At 52.3% G+C, this 27,879-nt stretch overlaps 8 protein-coding genes and 1 non-coding gene across 12 annotated transcripts; 5 read left to right on the top strand and 4 right to left on the bottom strand.

Moving 5' to 3' along the window:
- Nucleotides 1-1,210: 1,210 nt before the first annotated feature.
- On the top strand, nucleotides 1,211-2,372 carry NCU02593 (hypothetical protein; the record flags this gene model as incomplete). The annotated part of the gene is made up of 3 exons (XM_959903.2): nucleotides 1,211-1,630; nucleotides 1,695-1,968; nucleotides 2,114-2,372. 3 exons carry the CDS (start codon nucleotides 1,211-1,213, stop codon nucleotides 2,257-2,259), a joined length of 840 nt encoding a protein of 279 aa, XP_964996.2. The 3' UTR covers nucleotides 2,260-2,372.
- Nucleotides 2,373-2,541: 169 nt separating this feature from the next.
- On the bottom strand, nucleotides 2,542-2,637 carry NCU15026. Its single transcript has one exon. It is a non-coding gene; the product is annotated as a tRNA-Ile (tRNA).
- Nucleotides 2,638-2,843: 206 nt separating this feature from the next.
- Nucleotides 2,844-7,173, bottom strand: NCU02592 (chitin synthase activator). Its single transcript, XM_959902.2, has 3 exons — nucleotides 5,823-7,173; nucleotides 3,397-5,766; nucleotides 2,844-3,305 (listed from the first exon to the last, which is right to left on the bottom strand). Exons 1-3 carry the CDS (start codon nucleotides 6,406-6,408, stop codon nucleotides 3,172-3,174), a joined length of 3,090 nt encoding a protein of 1,029 aa, XP_964995.1. The 5' UTR covers nucleotides 6,409-7,173; the 3' UTR covers nucleotides 2,844-3,171.
- Nucleotides 7,174-8,701: 1,528 nt separating this feature from the next.
- NCU02591 lies at nucleotides 8,702-11,482 on the top strand. 2 transcript variants are annotated; one of them, XM_011394674.1, is made up of 4 exons: nucleotides 8,702-8,793; nucleotides 8,844-9,985; nucleotides 10,042-10,900; nucleotides 10,961-11,482. In XM_011394674.1, exons 2-4 carry the CDS (start codon nucleotides 9,101-9,103, stop codon nucleotides 11,065-11,067), a joined length of 1,851 nt encoding a protein of 616 aa, XP_011392976.1. In that variant the 5' UTR covers nucleotides 8,702-8,793; nucleotides 8,844-9,100; the 3' UTR covers nucleotides 11,068-11,482. The 2 variants fall into 2 exon arrangements, with proteins under 2 accessions (XP_011392976.1, XP_011392977.1); XM_011394675.1 differs by having other exon boundaries at nucleotides 8,769-8,793; nucleotides 10,039-10,900; nucleotides 10,961-11,225.
- A 1,004-nt stretch (nucleotides 11,483-12,486) lies between these two features.
- On the top strand, nucleotides 12,487-16,662 carry NCU02590 (hypothetical protein). Its single transcript, XM_959900.2, has 5 exons — nucleotides 12,487-14,404; nucleotides 14,481-15,332; nucleotides 15,366-15,433; nucleotides 15,511-15,668; nucleotides 15,817-16,662. The coding sequence occupies exons 1-5, from the start codon at nucleotides 13,418-13,420 to the stop codon at nucleotides 16,455-16,457; spliced, it is 2,706 nt and encodes a 901-aa protein (XP_964993.2). The 5' UTR covers nucleotides 12,487-13,417; the 3' UTR covers nucleotides 16,458-16,662.
- Nucleotides 16,663-17,345: 683 nt separating this feature from the next.
- On the top strand, nucleotides 17,346-19,923 carry NCU02589 (hypothetical protein). The gene has a single exon (XM_959899.2). It carries the CDS (start codon nucleotides 17,410-17,412, stop codon nucleotides 19,300-19,302), a length of 1,893 nt encoding a protein of 630 aa, XP_964992.1. The 5' UTR covers nucleotides 17,346-17,409; the 3' UTR covers nucleotides 19,303-19,923.
- On the bottom strand, nucleotides 19,853-21,213 carry NCU02588 (nuclear movement protein nudC). 3 transcript variants are annotated; one of them, XM_011394672.1, is made up of 4 exons: nucleotides 21,054-21,213; nucleotides 20,748-20,959; nucleotides 20,200-20,622; nucleotides 19,853-20,129 (listed from the first exon to the last, which is right to left on the bottom strand). In XM_011394672.1, the coding sequence occupies exons 1-3, from the start codon at nucleotides 21,064-21,066 to the stop codon at nucleotides 20,272-20,274; spliced, it is 576 nt and encodes a 191-aa protein (XP_011392974.1). In that variant the 5' UTR covers nucleotides 21,067-21,213; the 3' UTR covers nucleotides 19,853-20,129; nucleotides 20,200-20,271. The 3 variants fall into 3 exon arrangements, with proteins under 3 accessions (XP_011392974.1, XP_011392973.1, XP_011392975.1); XM_011394671.1 differs by having other exon boundaries at nucleotides 20,113-20,622; XM_011394673.1 differs by lacking the exon at nucleotides 21,054-21,213 and having other exon boundaries at nucleotides 20,113-20,622; nucleotides 20,748-21,041.
- A 746-nt stretch (nucleotides 21,214-21,959) lies between these two features.
- NCU02587 (RNA polymerase II transcription factor B subunit 3) lies at nucleotides 21,960-23,570 on the top strand (the record flags this gene model as incomplete). Its single annotated transcript, XM_960625.2, has 1 exon — nucleotides 21,960-23,570. The coding sequence occupies one exon, from the start codon at nucleotides 21,960-21,962 to the stop codon at nucleotides 23,046-23,048; it is 1,089 nt and encodes a 362-aa protein (XP_965718.1). The 3' UTR covers nucleotides 23,049-23,570.
- On the bottom strand, nucleotides 23,488-27,119 carry NCU02586 (ENTH domain-containing protein). Its single transcript, XM_960624.2, has 5 exons — nucleotides 26,420-27,119; nucleotides 26,094-26,331; nucleotides 25,825-26,015; nucleotides 25,657-25,768; nucleotides 23,488-25,598 (listed from the first exon to the last, which is right to left on the bottom strand). Exons 1-5 carry the CDS (start codon nucleotides 26,465-26,467, stop codon nucleotides 24,268-24,270), a joined length of 1,920 nt encoding a protein of 639 aa, XP_965717.1. The 5' UTR covers nucleotides 26,468-27,119; the 3' UTR covers nucleotides 23,488-24,267.
- Nucleotides 27,120-27,879: the final 760 nt, after the last annotated feature.

Raw genomic sequence — 27,879 nt, 5'->3', positions numbered from 1 at the left:
ACTTCAACTAACCATATATCGTTATCGCAGTGATGCGGCGGTAGAGTGTCTTAGTAGCTTAGTTTCCTACTAACTTGGATGGGTTATTGATATAAAATATTGCTGATTATTAGAGAAACAAGAAATTACAAGAGCGTATAAAGGCCTTTATCTATCTTATTGGTTTTTGGAATACTCCTATTTATATTGTGGTATTGTGTCTTTAGTAGCGTGACGTGCAACGATAGTCTTAGTCGACTTTCCACCATGACAGTAACTAGACTAGCAACACTAAGTTGTTGAGTTCGTGGAACGCCGCGAAGAAATGAGAGTCCTTGAGAAGTCATCTCTGAGTATTTGTGGTTCCGATCTAACCATTGTAGTAGCAAAGACAGTCTACGAATATAAGTATGACTGTATCGATTTTCATGCAGTTCTTTCACGGCGCTCAAGATAACTAAGTTCAGCACAAATCAACTTAGATCACCTCAGATCAACGCAGATTGACTTAGATCAACCCCAATCAACTCAACCCAACGTAAATGGGGACTTCAAAGCATATTACAACTCAACTCAGGATAGTTTGCAAATTAGCTGTCATTTGTGTATAAAACCCGTCGCATAGGGCCCTTGAGACCAAAATCGTACCCGATTAATAACATTCCATGAGTCCACACTTCCTATCTTGACTAGCTGGCACAAAGAGCGGGAACAGCATGGCTATCGCACGTACCTCCAAATTCCACATCCGTGAAGCAGGTAACCCCAAGACCCACGTCATCGTCAACTAGCAGTCCAGATGTAGGTTGGTCTTAAAATACAGTGTCTAAAGTTTATGTTCGTTGTTTTTCAAATCAAGATCGATTTCTCGCAGCTGTTAACAGCTGCCATTTAGAGATTTTAGAGGTATCGACGCGTCTCAGGTACTGAGGGCGTGATCCGTTGGCAGTTTCTTTTTCCCTTTTACCGTACCAGCTGTCTCCGTCGGCTCGGCAATGGATCTAAACAGCCCAGCAACCTACCTGCAACAAACTTCATCTCGTCCATAGAGGTAGTAGTTCTGAAGATTGCCCGTTCACATGCGATAACCTTTTATCCTTCTGTTGGGAGGTATAAAATCACCAAAAGCAAAACCCTGGTAAGTACCCGATCGTATACAAGACAACAAATGGTACCTACCTGGCAATATAGTTGCTTCAAACACTAATATCAAACAGGAAAAATCATCCAGATGCCCAATATCGAATGCGACGAGGACAAGGCCGGCCCGTCCGTGCTACCCGTGTCATCGCCAGACATGGAACCAATAACTGAAACCTCCGAAGAAGACTTTCAAGCGCCCAAGAAGCGACACATTGAGGAGCAGAGAAGCGAGGCTGCCAACGTGTTTACACCTTACCTCTTCATGCCCGACGACAAGATGGAGGAGGGCAGGAGCAGGGACGACCCGCCCGCGCGGCTCGCGCCGCCACCCAACATGTTCACACCTTACGTCTTCCGTGACGAGTCCCTCGGCCAAGATAGCGATGCGAATGAGGACATCGATTACTGGAGGGACAGCCTCTCGCCGAAACAGCGTCTTCGCTTCGCTTTGAAGAAGTTATTGGATTGTGAGTCCAATCAGGCGCTGGCCATCATCTCCAAACACAAGGTACCTATCATAATATCTCAATGAAAAACGTACCAAGACATAATCTAATGCTTGTAACTCGCAGACCATCTTGCGCCCTCTCTGGCTAAAGCAGTACTGGGTCAAAGGTCAACTAGTCACCTCCAACCTCAAATGGGAGCGTCAAGAGCATTTTACTGGCATTGCTCACTATCTATTTACGCCGCAAGAAACTGGAGAAAAGACCTGTACCAAGTGTGAGACTGTAGACAACTATGGGCCGTTTGCGGAGTGTGTCGCTGGCGGTCGGGCGGTGCATGGGGGCGCTTGCTTCAGCTGCTACTACAAGGGTGAGGGGAAGAGTTGCTCCCTCCGTATCGGTACGTTGTTCTTCGTCTTCGTCTTTATCTTTTTTCCTCACTGCTTCTTGATGATCTTCAAGTCGACAAAGACGCCAGCCGAGGGTGGCCAACATTGCTATTACAGCTTTTCAGTGACGCATCAACTGATTCAAGTCATTACTAGCTCATGAACAGTCAGAGAAGAAAGCGCGGTATGGCCAAAGCGACGCACCGTTTTCAGCTGAAACTATTCGCAACACTAGCACGAGGGATTTAGAGAAGGCGTTGCGGTGGATTCAGAAGGAGTTGAGAATTCGCGAGGAGGATTAAACCAGTTGGAAGCATCAAGCGTATTCATCATATTTCAGATGTCTGTTGATGCAGTAGAAGACTTCAACTATGCTTTAAGTAGAGAAGAGAAACAATAATTTGTTTGGACGCGGATCATTATATCTTTTTCTAACGGCCGTAACGACACGAACAAGAGCATTAATACCGCCAAAAGAATAAAACAAAAAGAAAAATAAAGAATTTTAATCACAAAATGTATCGAACGATAGGACTGAACTAACACCCTCGGTGTGTACAAGGGGTGAAAAAAACAATGGATCATGCCCAATAACAGGATTGAACTGTTGACCTTCGCATGGACTTGATATCTCGGTGAAGATATTAGTACGACGCTCTAACCAGCTGAGCTAATCGGGCTTTCATATAGGTGGCTATTGACACAAAGGCTATTATTACATTGGTAGTTTGTACCTCATTGTGGTGTTGAGCGTGCACATAATTCATACATTATATTGTTAACTTGGTTGGAATTGGAGATCTTTGTAATTTCAGGTCATTGTAATTGCAATGGCTTTCTGGCCCAAAGTACGAACTAAGGAGATGCCTCGCCTTAAACCGTGCTTGATGATGTTATGGCAATATGATGTAATTTTATACGTCGACTTTCTGTTGAGAGAAAGAAGGAGGTGTCAAGCGTCGAAGATGACGATGAATTGCCCCGTACAATGGCAGAGGACTCCTGGAAAGGCAAGTGAACAGGAGCCATCATCAAATTCCAGTGTATGAGGAACCTCGGCATGAACCATCGGCCGGGTATGGGTGTGCATAGATTACTTCTTCTACATATTCTAGCTCCCAAAATACAACGCAATACGATGTTGCCTCCCAAAGGGAAATTGGCCGGCTAGGTACCACCCCCTGGATTCATTTGACCTTATATGATTACGGATTTTACATTACCAAGCATTCACCCTCCTGCTGCCTCGAATTTCTGTTGCGAGATATCTTCTCCCGGTTTCTCGGCCCGTTCTTTCCTGATCGCTTGAGCTCCTCTAGACGCTCGCGGGCTTTGGGGTGGTCTTGGGCTGTATCGATGCAGATAGTTGGTTAGTGAATGAACTTTTCTCAATGGATGCAAGGACGGGGTTAGGGTATGGAGAAAAAAAAAAGACTTACCAGCAGCCCGCCAGTACCACCTCTTCGCATCCTCAAGGTTGGCTGGCACACCGATACCCTCCTCCGTGAAGTAACCCATGGCAAACTCGGCCTTGGCCAGCCCAGCCATGGCAGCCTTTCTCGCCCACAGATACGCCTCGGTATCGTTTTGCTGCAACACACCCTCACTACCAGTAAAGTACCATCCTGAAAGCGCCAGCTCACTCTGGTGTTCCTCCTGGGTCGCCGCGCGGCTATACCACATGATAGATAACCGCGGGTCGATCGGGCAGCCGAACAGACCGTACTCATATGCAGCGCCCAGACGGAATTGGCTGAACTTATATCCCAGCTCGGCCGCCTGCTTGAACAGGCTGAAGGCGTATGCCTCGTCGCGGAGGATAACGTCGTCGGGCTCAGCGCTAGCGTACAGGAGTGCGAGCTCGTGGAGGGCGTGCGGGTTCTCGGTATCGGCGCGCTCGGCGGCCCGCTTGAGCCAGCTGATGGCCTCCCGCCTGTTCTTCGGCTGACCCAGCAGTCCCTTGAGCAGAATCATTCCAACCTTGTACATGGCGGGGGTGTCGCCCAGCGTCGCGGCGCGCTTATACCATTGGATAGCCTTGATGGGGTCCTTGCGGGTCCCGCCGCCCTCATCGTTGCCGATCTCGCAGCAGACGGCGGTGCGGTAGGCTGCTGCCGCGTGGCCGAGCTTCGCGGCGGACTGGTAGAGCGAGAAAGCATGTGCGTGATCGGGCTCAGAGCTGAACAGCCCACGGCCGATGCTGTCTGCCAAGAAGAACATGGCGTCTGGGTTGCTGGCCTTCTCAAGCTTGCGAAGAATCTTGTGAGCATCAACAAGGTAGCGATCCCGAGAACGAGCGCGAGCCTTGGGGTCAGGCAGATTTGGGACCAAGACGTCTGACGCTTCAACTAGTTTCTTAGCAAGCCGAAGAGCAGACTGTTGATCATTGGAATCGTTTTTGACAATGGCCCGCAGGTGCTCCAGTTCTTCCACAGTAACCTTGGGCTCGACTGGTTTCGTGGGAGGGGGCGGCGAACCAGGACCACCTTGCATCGGCTGAGGACCAGGTTGGTTGTTGAGAGGGGGAGGAGCAGGCATACTGTTCATAGCAGCCTGGTAGTTCCTGACTGGAGGGGGCCTGTCATTCAAATTGACCATAGAGCCGGGCATCTGACCTGGGCGGACTGGAGCAGGATGCAATGGCAAATTGTCCGAGTTATACGGTCCCTGAGGGGGCGCAGATTGCCCGGGTCTGTATGGTGCTGGGTGAGCAGTTATACCAGCTCCTGGTGGCAGTGGCCCTGGCTGACCATTAGGGGACGGCCTGTGAAGACTGTTCTGACTTTCAAGCGAACCACGCGGGCCCCCCGTTTGTTGTTGTTGCATCATGGGTATCGGGGGCATATCACCTGCCATTTCAAATACAGCCGTCTGCGAATTTCGCAGGTCAGGTTGAGACTTGGCCCGAGACATCTCCGGTAGGCGGCCAGGCCCACGTTGAGCTTGGTGCTGCATCTGATTAGGCTGCATGTGCTGGTCAAAAGAATCTTTATGCCTGTGAGGGGAAATGGCATCAAAGTTTGGGCCATCTGATTGAGCTGGGTACCCGCCGTTGCCAGTAGGCTCGTAATAGTCCTCGTAGTAATCATCGACAGGACCGGGTTGCTGCTGTTGCTGTTGACCTCCATAGGCTATGTCTTGTCGGTTCCCGTACCCTTGGTCGTAGTTGTTTTGTGGTAATGGAGGAACTCCATGGTCAGACGGGTAAACCCTCTGCGGTGGCGCCCGTGCACCTTGAGCCGTGTTTGGTCTCTGTATCGCGCGTCCAACAGGACCATTGTAAGGGACACTGTCGCTCTGGTGCATGAAATTCTGCGGCGGAGGCTGAAATCCCATATCATCTCTCGCAGGCATGGTCATACTCCGCCCAGGTGGACCAAAGCCACCATCCTGAAATACCCCAGGCTGGCCAAAGTCCGGGCCAGGAGGAGGGCCTCGCCGCTGATCTTGAATGTCCTGTTGAGGGCGGTATGGCTGGGGCGGTCCCATTTGCGGCCCTCCAGGTCCTGGTCCTCCATAGCCGTCTCTAGTATTAGGACGCATCGGCCCTCCATACCCGTCCCTGGTATCTGGGCGCATTGGTGCACGTTGCGGTCCAGTACCATTAGGCCCAGGAGGTCCTCTTGTTGGTGGCCTCTGAATCGAGAGATTCATCCCATCCATTTGTGCTGCAACATTGTCCACATCAGGCCTTCGCTGCGCTCCCGGAGGGCCCCGGAAATTACCACCACCAAAACCACGGTTTTCAGGACTCAGAGGGCCGGGACCGGGACCCGGACCGGGGCCATTCATGGGTGGCCGGCGGTTCGCTGGAAGATTGTCAGTGAAGTCATTTGGAAAGTCTATATGCAAGCATGAGACCCACCGCTGGGATCTGAAGCCACAGCTCGATCCGGAGGGCCTGGCCTCCCACCGGGGCCTTGGGGCGGATAACCCCGTCCTGGGCCCGGAGGGTAGCCGCCACCACGCGGCGGATAGGGAGCTGGAGGACCCCTGCCGTTGTCTGCAGGAGGACGCATCGGACCAGCGGGCCCGGCTCTGCCACCTTGCATGGGTGGTCCACCTCGGCCGGGGCCGGGACCGGGAGCAGCAGCTTCAGGAGGGGGTCCATTGCGGCCATTGGGTCCGGGAATAAAGTAGTCTTGCTGAGGGTAATCCTGCGCTGGCGGGCCTCTCTGGTAGTTTCTGTCATCATATTGTCCACCGTAACCTTGATCTTGTCCTCCATATCCCTGATCATAACCACCCCCATGGTCATTGTAGCCGCCGCCATAGCCATAGTCTTCCTGATATCGGTCGTAGTGCTGCTGAGGCGGCGGCGCAGTGTACTGCTGTTGTGGCATGCCAGGTCCAGCGGTGTATGCGCGCTGCGGCGGTCCTCTAGGTGGTGGTGCTTGACCGCCGTACTGGCGTCCTCCCGGCCCTCCTTCGTATCCTCCACTGTATGCCATCTTCCTATGCACTCAGGACCTGCCTTATGCGCCGCGTTCGGAAGCAGGATGACGGTGACGGTCTATGTCCGCATGCAGGTGCAGCACGTTCGCGTAAAGGGGGAAGCGATCGCGCCCGTTCAAACAAAGAAGCGAGCTGTACGTATAGTCGACTGTGTTCGGGAGTTCAGTATACTAAAAAATGGATCATAATATTTCCTTGTGTCGAATGGTACTGCGAAGTCGTTGGGCCGCGAGGGGCAACAAGGTTCGGGACCCGTTCCGGGTCAAGCTGTGCCGACGACAAAAGAAACGACCGTATGTTGAGCCAAAGTCGTCGGCGCCCGGGAGTGCCTGAGTTTCCAAGCCAAGTGAAGACCAGAAAAGGCGGGAATCGAAGAATTGGGGAAAAGGTTACGGTCGGTAGGAGGGACAGAAAAACAGGAAGGAGATCCCGTGAACACTGTGACGGCGATCAAATAAAGGAACGGAGCGAGTGGACCACCCGCTACCGTCCGCTGCGGTTGGGCCGGCTTAGCAGTGACAAAAGAGGAAGAAAAAATGGGTCGTCGTTAGTCGAATTTTATGTTGGGCACATGGATCTGATACACCGATTCATATCAAGGGAAATGTGAGGATAGCATGATGGCACGACAACTGTTAACGCGTGTTGTGAAAGGGAAGGAAGTTGCATTCCCGCCGGGCAACAATGTCGTACGTACACTTTGTACTCGATGGCAATTGAGGCCGCGAATGGAGCTCAAGGGAAACCTGGGCAGGTCTCCCTCCGACCAATGTCCGGGATAGAATCAGGCGTCTAACGGGCAGCACCCGACATTAACACCTTCTCTTCTGCAAACTCGCTTCTGTGACGCCTACAGGTACCCCGGGCCGCTTGTTAGCGAGGGGCAGCCGCTGATGGTCGTGCAGGACAGTTGCGACAAGGATGGCCGGGGCCCTTTGAGAGGCAGCCGGCCAGAGGGGTGCGTGCCTGGTGGAGTGCCAGATGCCTTCCAGTGGAGTTACATTGATGGATGGGATGCAGTCAGGGGACTCTCAGGGACTCTCAAGGGTCTGGGGAGGGGACGATGGGTCAGGGGTCCAATTACAGAATGGACACAACTTGGAGTGACTGGATGGTGAGCTGCGCAGCCAAACCCCCGCCGCGTATTGGTAGGACATAGGGCAGCACCGTCTCCCCTTGATGTATGATGATAAGTTTGGTTGGCATCTGTCTCAATGATCTGTTACATGTGTCTAGAGTAGACCTCTCGAGAAGTAGGTTTGACGGTACTGTAGAGGTAGATGTAGCTTTCATATTCAGTGCTCGGGTCTGGAGGGTAGTAGGACGGAAATAGTCTCTGATCCAGGACCTGTGTATGCCTAGGTATGTGACCTTGTGTACACTAAGTACCTAGCTAGCTCATCTGCAGTTCGAGTTCGTCTCCCAAACACCTGCAACTTGCCGGGCTGAAAGAAGATGAAACTCTTTAAGGCGCTTATATGTCAGCGAATTGTACATCCAAGAGTAATCTGGACTGGCAAGAACTTGATTTGACCCCTCTAGGATGGCTTCGGTCAAATCTGGTAATCTCTTGCCCGGAACTGACTCGCAATCCGAGCCGAGGAAGGTGTTGCAAGATGGGACCCGAGAAACACGTTCCCGCCCTTATGTTGCGGCTCTGCCGTAAAGATCACCCTTTTCGCCCTCACAGAGACAGGACAGGACAGCAAAAAGCCGAATGCAACTCTGCAGGAAACGGGCTGACATCAGGTTTGACGAATGATATGTACGCAGGCTTCCGTTCTCCTGGATGTACTACGTAGCAGACGTGCAAAAGGGGCACGGGTCACTCAGGGGTATCTCAAACATGGAACGAAGCAGCGGACAGAGAGCAGAACTTGCCAGTTGCCCGCTCTGCTGTTGCCACTTGTGGTTTCTGTTTTGCTCGTCGACGCTCAGGCCAAGTTTGGAAGAAGATGTCTTGCTTCTTTCACGAACGACTCCCATATAGATTTGTACCATTTCGTGGGACCAGAGTCTGGACCGTTGGAACAACGCAGAGAACCAGGCAAAAAGGGGACTAGGTTACCTACCTAGGTTTGTCTTCGTTGTATCTTCCACTCAGTAACAGGCGGACAAGCCGGGCAACTTGAACAGAACTAGTGTAATGGACGCCGAGGGAGACTCAAGGGCAACACACACGTGGCTTGGGCTGACACAGCCCCACGCCAGCTGCTACCAACTGCAAAGTTACAGCGCCCCTCTCTGGGGAAATTGGAGCTACCTAGAACAACTACCTACCATTTGTTATCCATGTCGCTCGTCGCATCGCTTGATTGAATAGTTCAAGGACAGCTCTCCAATACGAACAACGCCACAACCATTAAGCGGTCAATATCAAAGTAGGGACTATTTATATCCAGGTCTACTCAAGATGCTCATTGACTCGCAGGCTTCCCGCATATAATCGAGCACACTATCGGACAGCGTTTGCGCCAAGTCAACACGAAATCAAGCCATCGTGAACCTTGAAGGACCGATCTTACCCAAGACGAGGTCAACCATCATCTGCGACATCGAAAAAGGTCACTCCGGATGAACGAACCTTGAATCAGTGACGCTTCGAAGTAAAACACATTTTCTCGCGACTCCCACGTCATCATCACAGCTCGGTTATGCTCTGAAGTGCGGCGCATCTTACCTTGGAAGATGGGAGGAGGCATCATCGGCTTCATTCGAAGCATATACCAACTAGACACGCTCGACACACGATTCACAACACCTTCGTCCGTCCCATACAAACTTGCGGCCGAGGCGAAAAATGATCCACACGGAGCACAAGAGGGCGGCTTGAGCAAGGGAAAGAAAGCAGAGAGATCAAAATGGAGCACACCCGAGTTCTATCTATACTACTTGGTGTTCTTGGTTGCGATTCCTTACATGTTTTGGGTTCCTTTTGAAGTGTCCAGGGAATCCGACCCGAGGTACCCGAAGTTCCAACGCTATCTGTCAGACGGCTGGATGTTGGGTCGCAAGGTTGATGTATCGGACATCCAGCTACGAACGATTAGGGGAAAGATACCGCATATTTTTGGACTACTCGTTGTGCAGCCGCTTTTGCGCCGAGTTTGGAAGCTATTCAAGCCAACACGACTTGAGCCTGGTGCCTCTGAAACATCACCCAGAGCTGCCGAGGCACGACTAGAGCAGCGTATATCGTTTGATGCCTTCTTTGGTGCTATTCTCCTCACAGCCCTCCACGGAACTAGCGGGCTTAAAATCCTAGGTCTCTTGTGGTTGAATTACCAAATTGCAACTAGGCTCCCGAGAAAGGTTGTCCCATGGGCGACATGGATCTTCAACCTCTACATCTTGGTGACTATGAAAGTCTACGATGGTTACAGATTCAAGACGTTCGTGAACTTGATTCCCTTTGCGCCAGACAGCCTGCTTGAGCTTGCTTCTTGGATGGACAGCCAACAAGGACTCCTGAACCGGTGGCACATTCTCTTCAATATCACCATTCTCCGACTGATCAGCTTCAACCTCGATTATGCCTGGATGATGGACAGACAGGGCGGCAGCCCTATCGAGGTACGAAATCTTGGGCTTACATTCCAGTTTGCGCTCATGCTAACGCACCAAAGAAGAAGCAACTAGACCCTGCCAGCCTTTCCGAACGCGACCGTGTCGGCACTCCAGCGCCGAAGAGTAACTACTCCTTCCGCAACTACTTCGCTTACGCCATCTACGCCCCGTTGTACCTGGCCGGCCCGATCCTGACCTTCAACGACTACATCTCGCAGTGCCGATACCAGTCCGCCAGTATCGAACTTTCGCGCACCGTCAAGTACGGCATCCGGTGTCTGCTCGTACTCCTTGCCATGGAGTTCGTGCTGCACTTCAATTATGTCAACGCCATCTCCAACGCGCGGCCTGACTGGTCCTCGTACACGCCCGCCCAGATCGCCCTGCTCTCCTTCTTCAAGCTGCACATCATCTGGCTGAAGCTGCTGGTTCCCTGGCGCCTCTTCCGCTTCTGGGCCCTGGTGGACGGAATCGACCCACCCGAGAACATGCTGCGGTGCGTGAGCGACAACTACAGCACTCTGTCCTTTTGGCGCTCCTGGCACCGCTCCTTCTATCGATGGACGCTCCGCTACATCTACATCCCGTTAGGTGGGTCCAACTTCAGAACGCTTGTCAGCTCGGCATACTCGATTATCACGTACCTGGCCGTGTTCATGTTCGTGGCCATCTGGCACGACGTGGATTTCCAGCTGCTTGTGTGGAGCTGGCTTATTGTCGCGTTCTTCCTGCCCGAGATCGCCGCCGGTTATTTGTTCCCGCGCAAAAAGTGGGAGGGCAGGCCGACGGCTTACAGGATGCTGTGCTGCGTGGGCGCGGTCGGAAACGTGTTGATGATGATCAGCGCGAACGTGGTCGGCTTTGGCGGTGGGGTTGATGCTATGAAGGCTCTTTGGGAGGGCCTGTTTAGGGGGTTGTCTGGTATGTTGCTTCACTGCTTGCTTGCCTGACTGGACTGGTGCACTAACTTGCTTCGTCTAGGCATCTCCTTTCTCACGGGCTCATGCATTGCCCTGTTCGTTGGCATTCAGGTCATGTTTGAGATCAGGCAGTCGGAGTTGAGGAAGGGCATTAACTTGAAGTGCTGAGTGGCATGTGTGGGTATGCGGTCCATGATTGTTTTATTCCAGGTGAAAATGTCATTGTATGCAGTATACAACCACGAGTTCAACAGGATAGACGAGGATAGATGTACTTGGGAAGCAAATACAAGCGGAGTGTCAAGATGGTTTTTTCTTGGCTCCTGAAAAAGAATCCTTTGTATAAAGACATGCAAGTATATTGACGATGTTCTTTCGTTTGGAGGGGCTGTGTGCCGTAGAGGTAGACCTGACACTGCCAATGCTATGCCTGGGGTTGCTACTGTACGTAAGTAGGTAGTTTGCACTCTTGGGAAAGGGGTCTCGAGGACCTAGTCCAGGGTCCCCTGAGGAGGAGGCAGGTGATATCCCATTCCTATTTACAGCGCGGCAATAAGCCCTTTCGGGAAGCGGAACAAATTGGGTCAAAGCTGGTTGTAACCGCCCTAGGGAACACCGGTTTTTTTTCTGTTTTTTCTCTAAAAAAAAATTAAAAATTCGTTAGAGTTCCATTGCATTGCGGCTATGCGCACCAAGCTGTTATAGGATTTGTATGTACTCCAAATTGGCGCATATGACGGCGGTAATGAAGCAAACTTACAATGGAACATCCAAACCAATGCACGTAGTAGCAAATCCATCTTACATCATAACCCAATTTAACTGGTTTTTTATATGATTGAATGGATGAAAACGACTGCAAGATGAATGTGGAAATGAAAGTCTGGCCGAACAAACGTGGAATTGGCCGAGGAAGGGACAGCAACCGAGCTGCATACTTTTGCGAGGTTGGCTCCTTCCTTGTACTGCATAGGCGCCGGGAAATGTAGATCCCCAAAGCGGAAAAGAAAACGAAGGCAAAGCGGGCATCCCAAGAGGCTCGAGGGGGGGACTCGACCTGACCTCTCTGGCTGAAGGCAAAGTACGGAACTGCTGTTGGTTCTCTCATCTGAGTCCAACTGAACTAAAAGTAGATGTTCCGTGATATTTGCTAGTCGAAATCGACGGGGATACCTATGACAGTAACAGTGCAGTTGCTCACTCACATGTGGAAAAGAAGGTCGGAATGTCCAGTGTCTGACCTCCCAGGGGGCACGGTTGGCTTCCTACAGCTGCAGTGCATCCAGTTGCATGTGCCCTGGAGATACCGGACCAATCTCGACCGGACAGCGTCTCCCATTGCAGTCACCCAGCTCTAGGGGCAGGGACGACCCAGGGACCACGCCAGGAACCGGACGGGAATGCTCGATGGGGCCCGGCCAGATGCTCCATTTCGATAGACCTGGATTCCCTCCCCTGGGTACTAGGTACTGGCTTGCCCTCCGCTCTCATTCGACGCCGGCTCACCTGAGCTTCATTTTATTTTCCCCAGCTTTTCTGCTATCACTGTTTGCCGGTGTCTAGGCAAGGACATTTTCCAGGCGCCATGGGTCGTCAGCTCTCAGGTAGTGCTATGAAATTCCTCGCTTCGCTTGCGAACTCGACCTGTCTTTGTTCTCCTTTTCACCAACAACTCGCGGTTGAACTGTCCATGCCTGGACGCAACCTGTGAAGCGCTACTTCCTTTTGCCGCGTCCGTTACGCATTCCTTGAAAGTTCCAAACCACTTACATCGGATGACGACTTGACCGCCGTGCGTCTCACCCGCAACCACCAAACACGCCAACAACGCCATAAAGACCGACCATTACCCGGAAGGACCGTGATTTACACCTCTGCCGATCTGACCCCTCCGATTCCCACCCTGATAGTCCTGATAGTCCCGATAATCCAGCTCCCGCCGCCTTTTGCCGACAACTGGACAGCCCAGAGCCCACCGCCACGGCATTCCTTACCTTACGCTACCTACCTTACACGTAGTACAGCATCGCGGTTCGACATCAGGCACACGGTCCGGTTCGATATCGCGATTGACGGGAAGGCGTTCAAATCCGAACTTCAGGCTTGCCCAGTTTCCACTGCCGACCCGCCCTGTCCGTCTGACAGCTGCACCTGTCCCACTGAAGGAGGGTCCTCAGCTCGCTGAGATTGCGGGTACCTGCAGCACTGAGTGCATCTGCAGTGGGTGATTGCCAGCGCCGGCCCGGTGCACTGGCTTCGTTCGGCCTGGCAGATCCGTTCCCAAATTGGCCATTCCCTTCGACGGAACGTTCACCGTGCCACGCCATCGTCTACACCTCCACGCGTTCATCCCACACGCTGCCGTCGCTGTCGATCGCCGCCACAGAGAAGTCAAACGAACCCCGTCGCCTGCGAGGCCCATGGGAAGCTCGCAGTTCGGGCTCCTCATCGGTGCTATTTTGGATTGCCTATCTCAAGTTTGAACCCAGTGGTTTTATCCACACCACAAGTGCCTATCATGGGCCGATCGTCACTCCTCAGTCCGGATGGCCAGTTTCCCATCGTCCTGATTCCGGATAATGAAGGGACCGAGGACGCAGGGACAGCCACCAACTCGGACGCAGAACCAACCGAGTCGTACAGGCACAGAAAAAAGTTAAACTACGGGAACGAACGACAGCAGCGCCAGCAGCCGCAGCCACAAGCGCAACCGCGACCACCACCAGCGCCCCGTCATCCCATTCCGTTCATGCAAGAAGCCTTTGCAGAATCCCTATTCGAAGCCACCCAGGGCGGTGCGACCCCAAAACCCAAATTGCGTACCGGCGACGCCAAAACCCGTCGAGAGCAGTTGTTGGAGCAAGACAAGTCGGCCGAGCCCCCAGCGGCCCAATGGCGCTATCGTCCGGGGCAACAAACGCATGAGCTGCGTCGACTAATGTCACAAATCTCCTTCGGCGTTTATCTTTTGCTCAACGGGATGGCGAACAGTCAGATGTCGGTCGTGACAATTCTCCAAGGGCATATCGACGAGGTGGATGAGTTTCTGGAGACGGTCCTAGAGGATATTGGCTTAGCAACCGAAGATTTGAACGAGCGCATCATTCATCTAAGGTTGCCGATGGATAACATGGAGTTTTTCGAGCAGATGCTGGAGGATCGCAACTTTCGGCTTAGAATTATCGAAGGAAACGAGAAAATCGAGCATATCGTGGCCCGGACACAGGTCGCCCTTCAGCAAATCATGAATGATATTACCGAAGGGCTGGAGTCTACGAGGGATTTTACTATGTATCTGGCGGAACAGCAGCACGGTCGCTGGCGGAAAGAGCGCCCAGACGTAATCGACATATTTAATGCAATGAAGGGAAATACCGATGGGTGGTTTCAAGCGTTTATGGACTTGGAAGAGAAGGGCAATGCTCTAAATAGAGTAATTGTCCAGTTGATTGGCATCATTTCCGAGATGGAGCGGAGGGCGGGTGAAGTGAGCCGAAAGACACGAGTGAGTGTCCTCTATCTATAACAAGGATGCTGCATTCCATTCCAAATGCCTTTTGTTTTTGCTGACATCCTCCCAGTTCACCATCGAGCCTTTCACATCACCGCGTCATAGCCCCCATGCATCCGACGCATCCTCGGTTACAACACCCCCGACGTCTCCCATCGCCAAAACTCCAAATACACCCCCTCGCTTATCGTTGCGGCTCAGTTCGATCTTGGAGGGCAAGCAGTCGTCGCCAACCTCATACTTCGATCTAAAAATTACTCGTACATCTACGCATTCAACGTCAATGGGTGTCCCACCGACAGTCCAATCGAAGGATACCACAGAAGAGGAAGGCACAGTGGAGAATAGTTCAAATAGGTCTTCAACAGAATTGGAACTTCCAATACAGTCTCCGCCCCCGCCAGCCCGAAACTCTCACCGGATCTCTAAGCCCGCTCCTTCTCAATCTGCGCTATATCAGCTTGAGACAGCTGAGAACAGGGAAGAAATCAACGAGGAGGAGGAGGAGGAGAAGGAAGAAGGAGATGGGAAAAAAGAAAAGGATGGAGAAGAAAATGATGATAATGAAGAAGAAGACGAAGAAGAAGAAGAGCCGGTCTACCTCCTTCAACCCAAAACGTATACACCACAAACATCACCTCTTCCCTCTCCTCGCGTGTTCGACCGCCCGAAGCCGAAGGATGAACCGGTCAGCTACAAGCCGGAATTACCGGTGTCCATCGTTGGAAAGCTGAAGGAACAGACATTAGAGGCGAAGGCGTATAGCCAGGAACCGACATTGGAGGCAAAGGTCTATACTCGGAAACCGACATTGGAGGCAAAGGTGTATAGTCGGGAACCGACATTGGAGGCAAAAGTGTATACTCAGAAACCGACATTGGAGGCAAAGGTCTATACTCAGAAACCGACATTGGAGGCAAAGGTGTATAGTCGGGAACCGACATTGGAGGCAAAGGTCTACACTCAGGAACCGACATTGGATGCAAAGGTCTATACTCAGGAACCGACATTGGAGGCAAAGGTGTATAATCCACGTGCAGCACAACCCCAGCCTAGGCCACAACCTTCGAAGCCAACGTTGGCTCCGGCTGATACGAGAGATTCAAGACCATCTTCAAAGCAAAGCCACAGGACGATACCAGAGTCACCCCAATTGAGACCGCAACCTTCGAGGCCCAAATTGGCTCCAGTCGAGACAAGAGACTCCAGACCAACATCAAAGCAAAGCCACAGAATTTCGCCCGAATCATTGCCAGAGGTTGTAGTCCATCCTGGGCAAGAATCCTCATTCAGACGACGAGTTTCACAGAAGACGACACCGCCGGACTCGATACATATACCTCGACCCGACTCACCAGAATATCGAGACTCGTTGTTCCCAACGTCCAGAACGTACCAAACATCAGATTCTGCTTATGGATCGGACATGGAGCGACCACATGTCAACTCAATTGCATCATTCGATACAGTTGCCGACTTTCCGCCGCCGCCAGCACTCATGCATCCCGGATTTGTCTCATCACCTCACTCAGAGAGCGGAATGCAGTTTTGGCGCCCTGTTCAGGCGAGCCCGCACTCACCTTTGCAACAAAGACCGCACACTTCAGGAACCCAGTATAGCGCGCAGGGGCAACAATCGGCCTCATATCAGTCGCCATACCAGTCCCCACAACAACCACTCGGTCACCTTCACCAGGTGCCGCCACGGAACCTCCCTTCTGCTATGGGCATGAGCGTGAGGAGCAACATGACGACAGGAACGACAGCGAGCCAGGAGACCAACAGTGGAAAATCACTGAAGAAAAAGCGAAGCGCGTTTGGGTGGCTGAAGAAGGCGTTCGCGCTGGATGAAGAGGAGCGTGCCGCTTTTGAGGCGAGAAGACAGATGGAGACGAGGAATCTCTACTATGATGGTAGAAGTGCCCAATTCTTGGACGGGAAACGGATACAGGCTCCACTGCCTCGTCACCCTGGGCCATACCAGCATGGACCGTATCAGTCTCAACAGTTTCAGCAGTCTGGGCAGTTTCCTCCCGGACAGTTCTGAGATCTTGAGGGGAAAACGAAGGAAAGATAGGAAAAGAAAGGAAAAGACGGAAAGTGGCAGGCATGAGGCTGGCCATCCGGGGCTAAGGAACCCAAGTCCATATGTGATGAAAGCAACTTTGGTTACTTGTAAAGGTTGCTGGATTACTGTGACCTCATTGAGCGGCAAACGAGATGGGCATCTTCATACTTGTTGAAGTCGAAGGAAAAGGGGAAAGATACCAATTGCATGGCGCGGCGTGTTAGGCGATTCTTGCATTTACTTTTTGCCCATGTATAAGCTTGTGTTCTACTTAATTCTTGGTCGAACATGCAACTGATTTGTACCTGCACGTATCTACGGCAGCACTTGTTGATCGCAAGTTTGAACAGCCCATGGCGTTTTGGTTGGGTTATGGCTGCCAGTTTGCTTCATGACAACTGAGGCTCGAGCGAGCAATGGTAAAAGTTCGGGATACGATCGGCTACAGCTGTGGGGTGGCCCGGGATTTCACAGTTCTGTTTAGTCACTTTTGCAAAACGCGAATTTTCCGAGGAAACAAATAACATTATAGTTCCGAACGAACTTGATGAGTCCGCAAGCAGATGCTTACGACTGCAGTCCCAGGGAGCCGAACACTGATACTCTGAAGGGCAACAATGGTGACATTAGCATACATCCGCCGATCGGCGTTGGATTTAAAAGACAGTATCGTATGTCTTCATGAATTGCAAATGTACCCCCAACTGTCACGGACCCATCCTTATGGAATTCGAAAGAACAGGACTGCATACTATTCTTCACATGTTTCTTCCAGGGGATTTGCTACCAACCCTAACCCTTGCATGAGCCGTCCCGTTACATAAGCTCCCCAAAATTTTGACCTCATCCCGTCATCGTGAAACTTTTCTTCCCCTCCAATCCTCCGTTTGCCTCCATCAACGCCCTTCGTCCCACCCTCCAATCAACCACCATGGCAGTATCAAGAGATCATCTTGCCGATCTTGACCGGCATATGCAGCTGCTGGAGGGCAAGGTCAACCAGCTTCACGCATCTCTGACCCACTGGCAACAAACCTACTTCGAGTATGCAGCACTCAAAGAGGAGGTGGACGGCTTGCCCAAGGACCCGTCTCCCCACACCGAGCTTGCTCGCATCCGACGCGACTATGGCGGCACTATCATCACCAAGAAAGAAATCAACGAGATTTTTGGCGAAAACGATCTCAAGGAAGCTGATCAAATTTCCAGTGTCCTCGGTCGCCGTCTCGACTACGTCGAGAAGAACGTCGATACGCTGACGAAGCTTGTTGAAACGGAAGAGAATAAACTTGCCGCGGCAAAAGTTATTGCCAATCCTGATGGCGGCACAGATGAAGAGACCGGTCTTCCCATTACGGATATCATTGAGGAACTGGATGACGAAGACAATATCGTTCAGTACCGCCTGCAGAGCGGAGGTGAGGTCGGTAGGAGGGTCGAGGAAGCTCTCAAAAAGGCCGGCATCGAGAAGCTCCCGGAAACCCAGGCCGATCTTCCTCAGGCTCAGGCCAAATCCAACACCACACAAGAGAACCAACCACTCGAGCAACATCAACCTACTGCTACCTCTGCCGCTGCTGCATCCACTACCACGAGCGAATCCTCGAGCACGACTCCAACTTCAATTGCACCATCTACAAGCTCCGGAAAGAGTGTCACGTTTGCCGATGATACCAAGTTCGTCGACCAATTGCCGACTACAGCTGGCAAACTCACGCAGCTCATGCAAAAGGTCAAAGAACAGGATGCAATGGATATGTCGAAAGCTGTGATACCCAAGGACGAGTCCGAGGACGAAAGCCAGTTGCGCGCCGACATGCTCCAGTACATGCAGGAAGAAATCCATCCCATCGTGGCTGAACTCGAGATTGACGAAGGGTCCACCGAGGATGAGAATGCGGAGTGGGATGAATATGAGGACGAGCTAGAAGAGGATGACGATGATGAGGATGAGCTTGGACGCTCCAAGCATAGCGTGATCACCAGTGATTATATTCAGCGCATGCAGGAGCTTGAGAAGCGCCTGGGCTTCAAGTCTGCGTTCACTGTCGAGCGTCAGAAGCCCCAGCAACCGGAAGACGAAAATCGCAAGGATGCTGGTGGTGGCTACATCACTGTCGTCAGGGAACCTCGCTCAACGCCGGTATCGACATCGGCGCCAACACCAGCGCCGGAGAACACTCAGTCAGAGCCAACCGCCTCGTCTCTGAAGTCCAAGGGGAAGGCAAAGGAGAAGAAGGGTGTGCGGTTCGCCACAGAGCTGGACATTGCCCCTGAGGAGGAAATCCAGCCGGCTGTGCAGCCGAAGCCCGCTGCGCCAAAGGTGCCCTTAGTCAATCCTGTTGGGGATATTGTCGAACATGGAGCTGTGGCTAGCAACCCGACAACGCAAGAGCAGGAGCCGGAAGAGCCAGAGCCTCCCAAGCGTGTGTCACGGTTTAAGAAAGAACGTGCGTCAACCGGGAAAGTTGCTGCTCCGGCCGCGGCATCTCCACCTCCTGGCCCGCTCCAGCTACCTCAGCGTTTCCGCGAGTCTCATTCGGCCCCTCCTGCCGAGCCCACTCCTCCCGAGGATCAAATACTGGCCAATCAGGTTGTCGAGAGAAATGTCCTGTCTGCGCCGCAGGAGCCGGATGACATGGACGACGAGCTCCTGTACCGGGCGGCGGCGGTTGAATACAATCGGTTGCGGAATCGCATGATCCAGAAGGAGGGAGGCTTTATGAAGCCGGAGGAGGAACAACCCGTCGTCCCGCTGGACGAGGAAGAAGGCGGCCCGCCACGCATGAGCAGATTCAAGGCGGCTCGTTTGGCCAGACCATGATGGCCTGGTTGATCCGATACCCCTCATGTTCTGGTCCGTCCAAGAGGTTGTCGGCAGTGTTGATTTACAACAGGAACGAACTATATCAGCACCCTCGCTCGCCTTTTGGCATCATCTGTTCCTGACGGTTTCTTGTTCGCGATCAAAGGCACTACATTTTTGTCTATCTCCCTGATCAAATTATGCGATTGTGCGTTATGGACTAACATCTAGGACACTTCTCTTCTCGTTAACCCCAGACCCCAAGAGACATGGTCCATTCATTGCTCTTGAAAACTTGCACTTTGAACAACAAGCTTATTGATGCTCAGGCAAATTTCGGAACGCTTATTATTATTTATGGATTGCAGCTTTCAATCTGCGTTCTCGTTACTAGCGGTTCCAAAATTGAATCTGGATGGGCTCTCTGACGCCATGATCTCTACACCGTGGTCTCGGCGATTCGTTTCACCCATCACATCTCTTTTGCGCACTTTAGTGTGTCAACCGAGTTTCATAGGTTTGCATGCATGACAATAGATGGTTGATATGTTATCAGCTTATGTGTTTCGTTTTGGTTAGTCCGTGTATATTAATTATGTCGTGAGAAAATTCCCAGCTTTGAATGCTTCCGCATCCCGCGATCTATCCGACCACCACCAACAGCGGTCCCCGAAATACTACATTCGTTCATTCAAATCCATGAAGTGTAATCTCTAGGTCATCTACTGGAGCGTACGCAGTGATTTGTCATGGGTTCGGCTTTTCCAGGAATAATATAGTCCGTGTGCGGCTGGAACAGAACATCACCACAACAGTTCAGAGAAAGTGTCCAGCATCACTTCACCCTGTTTGATTCAATAAAAAATTAGAACGGTTGTTTTCAAGTCATTAATGCTTCGTTATCATGGTTATCACCTTTTACTTCTCTACTCCCCCAAATCCTTTCAGTATCTCCAATTGCCCTCCCCCTTTCCCCCTTTCGCTCACCTACTGAATTTTCGCATTACTAAAATCCATCTCCGGATGCTGCTCCTGGAACTTCTTCAAGATATCCATCTTCTTCTGCTCATCGCTCGTCGGCAACCCCATCTCCTTTTGTCTTTGGTCGTACATCATCTTCTCCACCATTGCCCGCGTCTCACCCTCGAGGTCCGACAGCTTGCTGTTCTCGGGGACGATCTTGCTCACGTCGATTTTCGGGGCGCTGGTGACTACGTGCGGCCACCACTCGAGCTTGTTGTGCTTTTCGAGATGGATCTCCAGGGCTTTTTGACCGGCGGGAGCGGGGGACAGCGTCCAAGTTGAATCGTCGAGGAGGATCGGGTGGGGGAGGTCGCCCTGGTTTTGTGGGAGGTGTCAGAATCGAGCTACTCGGCATGCGACATTGGGTGGTATGGTATAGGCGGCGTTGGAAAGTTGCAAGGGTTGTGATTTGTAGATATGTGGGCAAGTAGGTTGGTTACCTTGATGACGGGCTCTTGACCCTTAATACCAGCCGTAAGAGACTGCTTCTTTATCTCAACCACCATATCTTTGCCCTTTAGGTTACCAGGGACGAGGATGGTGATGTCGACGTCGCCAATCGTCTGAGTCCACTTGTAGGGGAGAGCCTCCTGCTCGGCTTGTTCCTTGGCGCGGGCAGCGGCCTCCTCGGCGGGGGTGAGCTCTGTTACGTCTGACATTGTTTGGTCAGTTGACTAGTGGGACCTGTTGATGGCGGATGGACTTTCTGGTCTTGGGAGCAAGAGGAGTTGAGCTCTAAAACGCACCTTTGTCAGCCATGTTGAAGGTGGTATTGTTGAATTCGGTGTAGATATTGGGCAACGACGGCAGCTTGGTGCAGTGGTGCAGTGGTGCAATGTGCGGTAATGTAAGTAGAAGACGATGGAACGCGCCTGAACGCGATGACCGAATTTCTGGAGGGGCAGGTAACCCGCATGGAACGGCTGCGGCCGCCCAATCCCAATCCTAGGAGCTGCCCGCGAGCGGCTGCTGTCACTGCCCTGGTAGCCCCTGCTCACCCCACGCTTGCCCGCGTCCAGTCCCCTGAGACAGAGCTGCCAGATGAGCGCGGCAGAGTGCCGTGCTGTGAATGATCTGGGAAGCCCCACCCTGCACCGCCAGGGTAGCGTCCATTGGAGCGCTGGCGCGGTTGGGGGCCAAGTGGAAACAAGGATTATTCAGCCCAAGCATAATAACTCTTATCAGTCCCTCTTTCACCACATCGTCAATCTCACTCGGGTTTCACCCAGACTTCCACTTGGTTGATTTTCATCACCTTCCCTATCCACCGTTGATACATGACTGCGTGACCCGGAATTTCTGCCTAGCCGAGCTGGCATTTTAGAACAACATTTCATCACCTAACAAGACGAGTACAAGTCCTCGTCGCCAAATCACGATCACCAAACAGATATAAAAGAAGATTTGGGCCGCGATCGCCACTCACTCACCGACACATCAAGAGACGTCCCGAGTTCTCAGATACGGACTACTGTCCCTTCGAAGGGAAACGCCCACTCCTCGCTATAATTCAGCATACATTTCTCTTGGCCATCATTTAACCTTTGGAAATCCCACTTCAGCACATCGATCCCCGTCTCCTCGAAGCGAAATTATCAAAACAACCCCCCCCCCCCCCCCCCCCCCCCCAAAAAAAAAAGAAACCACCCACCATGGCGCGCCCTCTCGACCCCCTCGGCTTCGAAGACGAAATGTGCCCCGTCTGCAAATCGCGCAAGTACCTCAACCCCGACATCGTCTTCGTCTTCAACCCCGAATGCTACCACTCCATGTGTCTCAACTGTGCCAACCGACTCTTCAACGACGGACCCAATCAATGTCCGCACGCCGGCTGCAACAAAACGCTCCGTCGCAAGGGCTTCCGCTCGGCTTTTTTCGGCGACTTGGCCGTCGAGCGCGAGGTCGACATCCGCCGTCGCGTGGCGGCGGTGTTCAACCAAGTCGAGGACGACTTTGAGACGCTCCAGGATTATAATAATTACTTGCAGATGGTGGAAGATTTGACGTTTGAACTTGTCAATGGGACGGATGAGAGGAGACGGCAGGCGGAGGCGCAATTGCAGGCATGGGAGGCGGAGCATAGGGCGGATATTGAACGGAATAAGAAGGCGGGGAGGGAGGCGGATGAGATTTCAAGAGTGAGGCTGGCAGCCGAAAGGGATGCTGTCAGGCAGAGGAGGATTGAGGCTATCAAGGAGGCGGAGGCGGAGAAAAGAGAGAGGGTGAGGAGTCGCGAAATGGAGCTGGATAACCTGGCCAAGGGAACCACTGCTATGACAGCGGAGCCGGCGACGAAGGTACAGCTAAAGAGGCGTGGGCAGGTGAATCGGGTTGCTGAAACAGCTTCCAACCCTGCCATCGCAACAACGGGAATGGGCACGGGCGCGTCGGAGGTTGAGCGTTTGTCCATCCGCGGCTTGAAGGAGAAGCCGAAGGCGCCGGCGCCACAGGGCCCGTACGACCCCTTTGGAGGCATGGACTTCGCGCCTAGTCGGTACAAGCTACATGGAGGCTTGAGTCACCCGCTTATGGAGAAGTACCGGTTGGACAGACAGCACGTTGCTGGTGGGTACAGCTTTGACGACTTTGCGGCGCGCGCCTTGTATGAAGCGTTTGCTGGGTTGGGTGTGTTTGTTGAGGATGAGAAGGAGGTCGGCAGTGGTATTGGGCTGTCACAAGAGACGAGCATGGCGGCGGGGATCGCCGCTGTGGTTGACGCGGATAAGATGGATTTGGACTGAGAGTGGTTCTGGACCGGTATGCCCCGGCCTTTTGGTTGGCGGTAATGGTGTTTTTGTTGCATAGCGACGGCGTTCACTCAGCGATTGAATATTTTTCTTTTTCCTCTCCGACGGATCTGGATTTAGGAACACACATGAGGCGGGACCAGCATCATATAGATCAACTTCAGACTCGGTGGTTTTAGAGGGCGCAAATATTCGGGTCTGCTGTGGATTTCTGGGTTCGAAATTCATTATGCGAATGGTCGCAGTCCAGCAGCCACATAAGACAGAACTTGGCGAACTGCAGTACATTCACTACTCTTTGCCACCCATCAAGCCATCTGTCTACTTGTAAGGAGTATCAAGGTCACTGAAGACCACGTTTTGTGTGAGGGATTGGGACGACGATGATGATGGAGAAAAGAAGAAGAAAAAGAAATTCAGACTAATAAGAGTGCGTCGATTGATCACAAAAATGCCCAAAAAAATATATAGATTAAGATTTACCAAACAAAAAGAGCCTCCAGGCTTCCCTACTGCAAAAATGTGTATGCCTCCCTTGCTGGCCATTCCTGGAGAGAGTGTTGGCAGCCAATCCTGAAAGTTTTGATGGTATGACCATTTATCATACCATACCTCTTTCACTCCTTTATCTCGAGATGCCCGGACCCCATTCCACCGTTTTTATGTAGCGTTCCATTCCAACTATTCTTCCCCCCTCCCCCTTGCGCTGCGCTGCTAAGCCTTGTATCTGGCCCTGCTCGTTAAGAAGCACTCGACGGCGGAAAAAAAAGCCTGATCTCTTCACAGTCAATCCTTGACTGCCTTATTGCCACCCATTTCGAAGGTACGAGCATCAAACCGCCCTGCTTACCCGAACATTGGCTGTCCTTTCGGTAGACTAAGGAGGGGCACCGTCAGAAGACTCGCGGCAACAATACCGAAAGATCAGGATTGCCGAATCGAATAACGAAGGCGGGTGAGAAAAAAGAGCTGAGCTCAAAAAATACAAAATAAAAGAAAATAAAACAAAAAGCAAAAGGAACGCCGCGCTAGATGCGTGACTTGCCGGTTCGTGTCATCCCGAACAAACCAGACAAGCCATAAGGAAGACAAGAGAATGACAGAAATGCGGGGCAGTGTGCCTGTCAACGACATACGCTTGGCCGTATAGCCCTTGAAATCCAAGATCAAGAGAGCTAAGCGTTACGCGGCTGTCAGAGGAGACATCCGCTCATCATTGCTGCCATGGCGTTTGCTGTGCTGGCCTCGGAAACACCGGGATTGTCTCGAGTTGGTCGAGCCCGCCCCCTATAGGCTGTTGGTTATGTTGCCACCCCATACCGGTAGCATGGTTCACAAACGCACCCTGACGGAAAGGATTTGTGCTGCCCGTTGGCATCGGAAGAAGTGGGCCACTAGCAGTAACCGGGCGCTGCTGCTGTTGTTGTTGGACCGACTGGGAAGCCGCGAAGCCCCTCGCGAAGGGGTTGGTTCCAGTCGGCTGTGGTTGTTGCGGTGGAGCCGACTGGAAAGGCGAGTTGGCTGGAGGAGAAGCGAAGGGCTGTGCCGCCTGAGGAGAAGCGCGAGCAAATGGGTTGGTAGACTGTGCAGTCACAGGACGCTGCATTTGCTGCTGTTGCTGTTGTTGTGGTTGTTGCTGCTGGAAAGGGGAGTTGTTCGCTGGCGAGAATGGAGATCCCGTTTGTTGTTGGTTCATCATCATAGATTGTCGGAAAGGGTTGGTGACTTGCTGTGGTGGCTGAAGACCGGAGAAGCCGGTGGTTGTGGCCGTCTGGAAATTGGCCATGGGATCCTGGGGACCAAGAGACAACGAGGTGGCCTGGAAGCCTTGTTGCTGGGGAGAAAAGCCACCATACCCAGCTCCCGTAAAAGACGGTTGCATCTGTTGCTGAGGAGCCTGCGGAACTTGACCATAAGTATCCATTGTTGGCTGCTGCTGTTGTTGTTGTTGTTGCTGCTGCTGCTGGAAAGCTTGTTGGAAGGCCGCCTGAGCCGCAAAATCGTTGGTTTGAAACGGCTGAGTGGGTTGAGGTTGGAAAGCGGCCTGTGCCCAAGGGTTCGCGCTCACTTGCATCTGTCCATGGGTTTGCTGAAGCTGTGGTTGTGCCTGGACAGCCATTTGCGTCTGGTTTTGCTCGATCGAGTCGAAGAAATCGATGAGGTTGGCATCCGCCGACTTGATAGGAATTGCCGGCCTGGATGACTCTTCTTTGGTGCTTGTGGTCCCTGAGGCAGTATTCTTCGTGGATGACTCTGCTTTGGGGAACTTTGATACTGAGGATGACCCCCCTTTCTTCTTCGCTTCCAGCTCGGCCAGATACTGCCTCCGGTGAATCTCGAAGTCGGGATCCTTCAGATAATCCTCCAGCTGCCGTCCCAAATTCACAGGTGCGTGCTTGAGCTTGGGAACCTCAACTCTAGTATGGTGTTCGTATTGCCGAGCGACACTGAGGTACTGTACCACGAAATCGGTTTGACGAGCAAAATTCCGGTAGATGTCCATAGCTCTCTCGGCATCAGGCTTTGACATTTCGAAAAAGTGGCCTAGAAATAGGTAAGCCTGGGGCCACAGCGCGTCTGGTCGAGATGGATAGATTCATACCGAGAATATTGATCATGGCCTGGTTCAGAGCTTGGAACAAGGCAAGAAGATCTAAAACCAGGAGCCTGAACACGGTAACCGTTATTTCGTTTTCTGGTTCGTTGTCCATGACCTGCCCATAGGTGTTAGCAACAAGCGTCAAAAACGTTCACCCGGAGAGCAACATACATCACACTTGAGCAACGCTGTGAGTTGCTTCTGAACAGACTCTGTCTCTCGTAGCAAGCCCTTTTCGACTGAGAGCTTCTCCAACCGGTTCTCCCTGCCTCGAACCCAGTCAATCTTTGTGTCACGATACGCTCGCACCCTTTCGGTAAGGTAATCATAGTAATGGCGGATGTTTCGGCCTTGTGTTTGAACTACGCGGCCGCTTGTTAGTTACTCCGCGTACAGAGCAAAGCAAGACGAAAGGACCCAATGGGCTCGGCATCACTCACCATCTGATATCATGCCCAGACCCAGCATACTCCGGTGCTTAGCAAGATATGCTAGGGTAACGTCTGGCGAACCCTCTCGGATCATAAGGTGTACAGTAATCAGACTCTTGAAGACAACGGTCCATGTTGAATCGCGCAACCGAGTTTGCAGTACCCTAAAGACCTCTCCAACTCCCGCCTCACCCGAATGTGTCGCGATAAGAATATGCTCGATGTACTTCGTCTTGGGAGGCGCGGCCTGATGTCATGATCGTTTATGAGCGTCAGCCGCTGAATCGCAAGGCTCTGAAATGGCAGTGTATGACGAGTGAGGCCAGGTAACGAACCTTAATTTTGGTCGCGCCCTTGACGGACTTTTCAAAGGAGCTCGCCATCTCTTCTAGCTAATCGCCACCAGCGGGCGACTTGCTCCCAGGTATTGAGAATGTGAACTTGTGATGATAACCTCGGCGCGCGAGTTCCAGCTTGTTTGTCGCTCGGTCGCTGTCGGGGATCGGAAGCGTATGGAGGGATTGAGTCGGAACGATTGTAAGAGCAATGATGTCGTGGGTAGGTTTGTAACGAGTGGCGGGCGGCCTGACAGTTGGTGCCGATGTTGTGTTGGGTTGGGGGTCGCGGTCGGGCAGCGTCTGACCTCAGAAGAGCTAGATGTAACTACTCGAAGTGTCTGATGTAATGACGGAGGTATTCGTTGGCTGGAGAAAGTCGATAGAGCGGGAGAGTGTAGAGTATAGATGCCTCGTCAATGCCGTGACCTTGGACGTCGGATGAACACGAGTAATCTATAAGGAACCGCCCTGTGCAGCACTTTTGACTGGGCCCCCGAAACAGGTACTAGCGTCCTGTAGGCGGTTCAATGTGTGAATGTGTAGGTAGGGGGGAGCCGAAGGGGGGCATCCATGGTAGGGGGAGCGGCAGCGGTAGGCCCGGGGGTAGGTACCTTACCTAGGGAGATTTTCAAGCCAAATGGAACCTATACAATTGCCTGGAGGTTCCTGTACAGGGGATAGCCCCAGGTGCATGGGGAACGGGAGCATGGAGATACGGGAGAAGCGCAGAAGGTAGTTGTACCCTGACGGGCAGATTCCCTGGCGGACACGCGCTAAAAGGCAATACAAGGGACATGAGCACCTCCAGTCGCCTCCGAGCACAGAAGTCCGAATGTGATCGACGACAAACATCGCCCGGATTCCTTGTTCCACCTCTCTGATGTCGGGCGCCGGTCTGAATGGATCCACGTTGAGAATCACGGCCGAAGTTGAAAGAGTGTTGCATCCAGAAAATGGTGTGCATGACCCAAGGGTCTGGGGTTACGATGGGGCTTATCCTCAAATTTCGACATGATGCGCTTGGGGAGATCGCAAATCACGCTATTGCCCATTTTATTTGGAGATTACTATATTCCACACTTTGTGCGGGTACAAAGCGCCCATTCCAAGACAACAATATTGTACGACATGACATCAGCGGTCTTGTCTTAAATCAGCCTCAGTGACCCCCAGCTTGCGGGGAGAAGGAAACCACCAGGCTGTCTGAGAAGGACCCCGCGTACCACCGGGTAACAGTCGGGCTCTCTTTCTTCATCTGCAGCAACGTGTTGCCTTTGAACCCAGACTCGTAACAGTGAGTAGCAGGGTATTGCAGATGCATTCAAGGGCGGAATCTAAGCCTAGAGAGACAGAAAGGCGTAGGGTCAAGAACCAGGGGCAAGCGAAGAGAATATGTACAAGAAAAAAAGAAAACAAGAACTCCTTCCTTCAGATAGAATCAGAGTGCCGTGTTGGCG

Source organism: Neurospora crassa, linkage group I (genome assembly GCF_000182925.2).
Source record: "Neurospora crassa OR74A linkage group I, whole genome shotgun sequence".
In the NCBI taxonomy this organism is placed as follows: Eukaryota; Fungi; Ascomycota; class Sordariomycetes; order Sordariales; family Sordariaceae; genus Neurospora; species Neurospora crassa.
The sequence above is the reverse complement of the archived record's forward strand: the minus strand, read 5'-3'. Positions and strand labels throughout refer to the sequence as shown.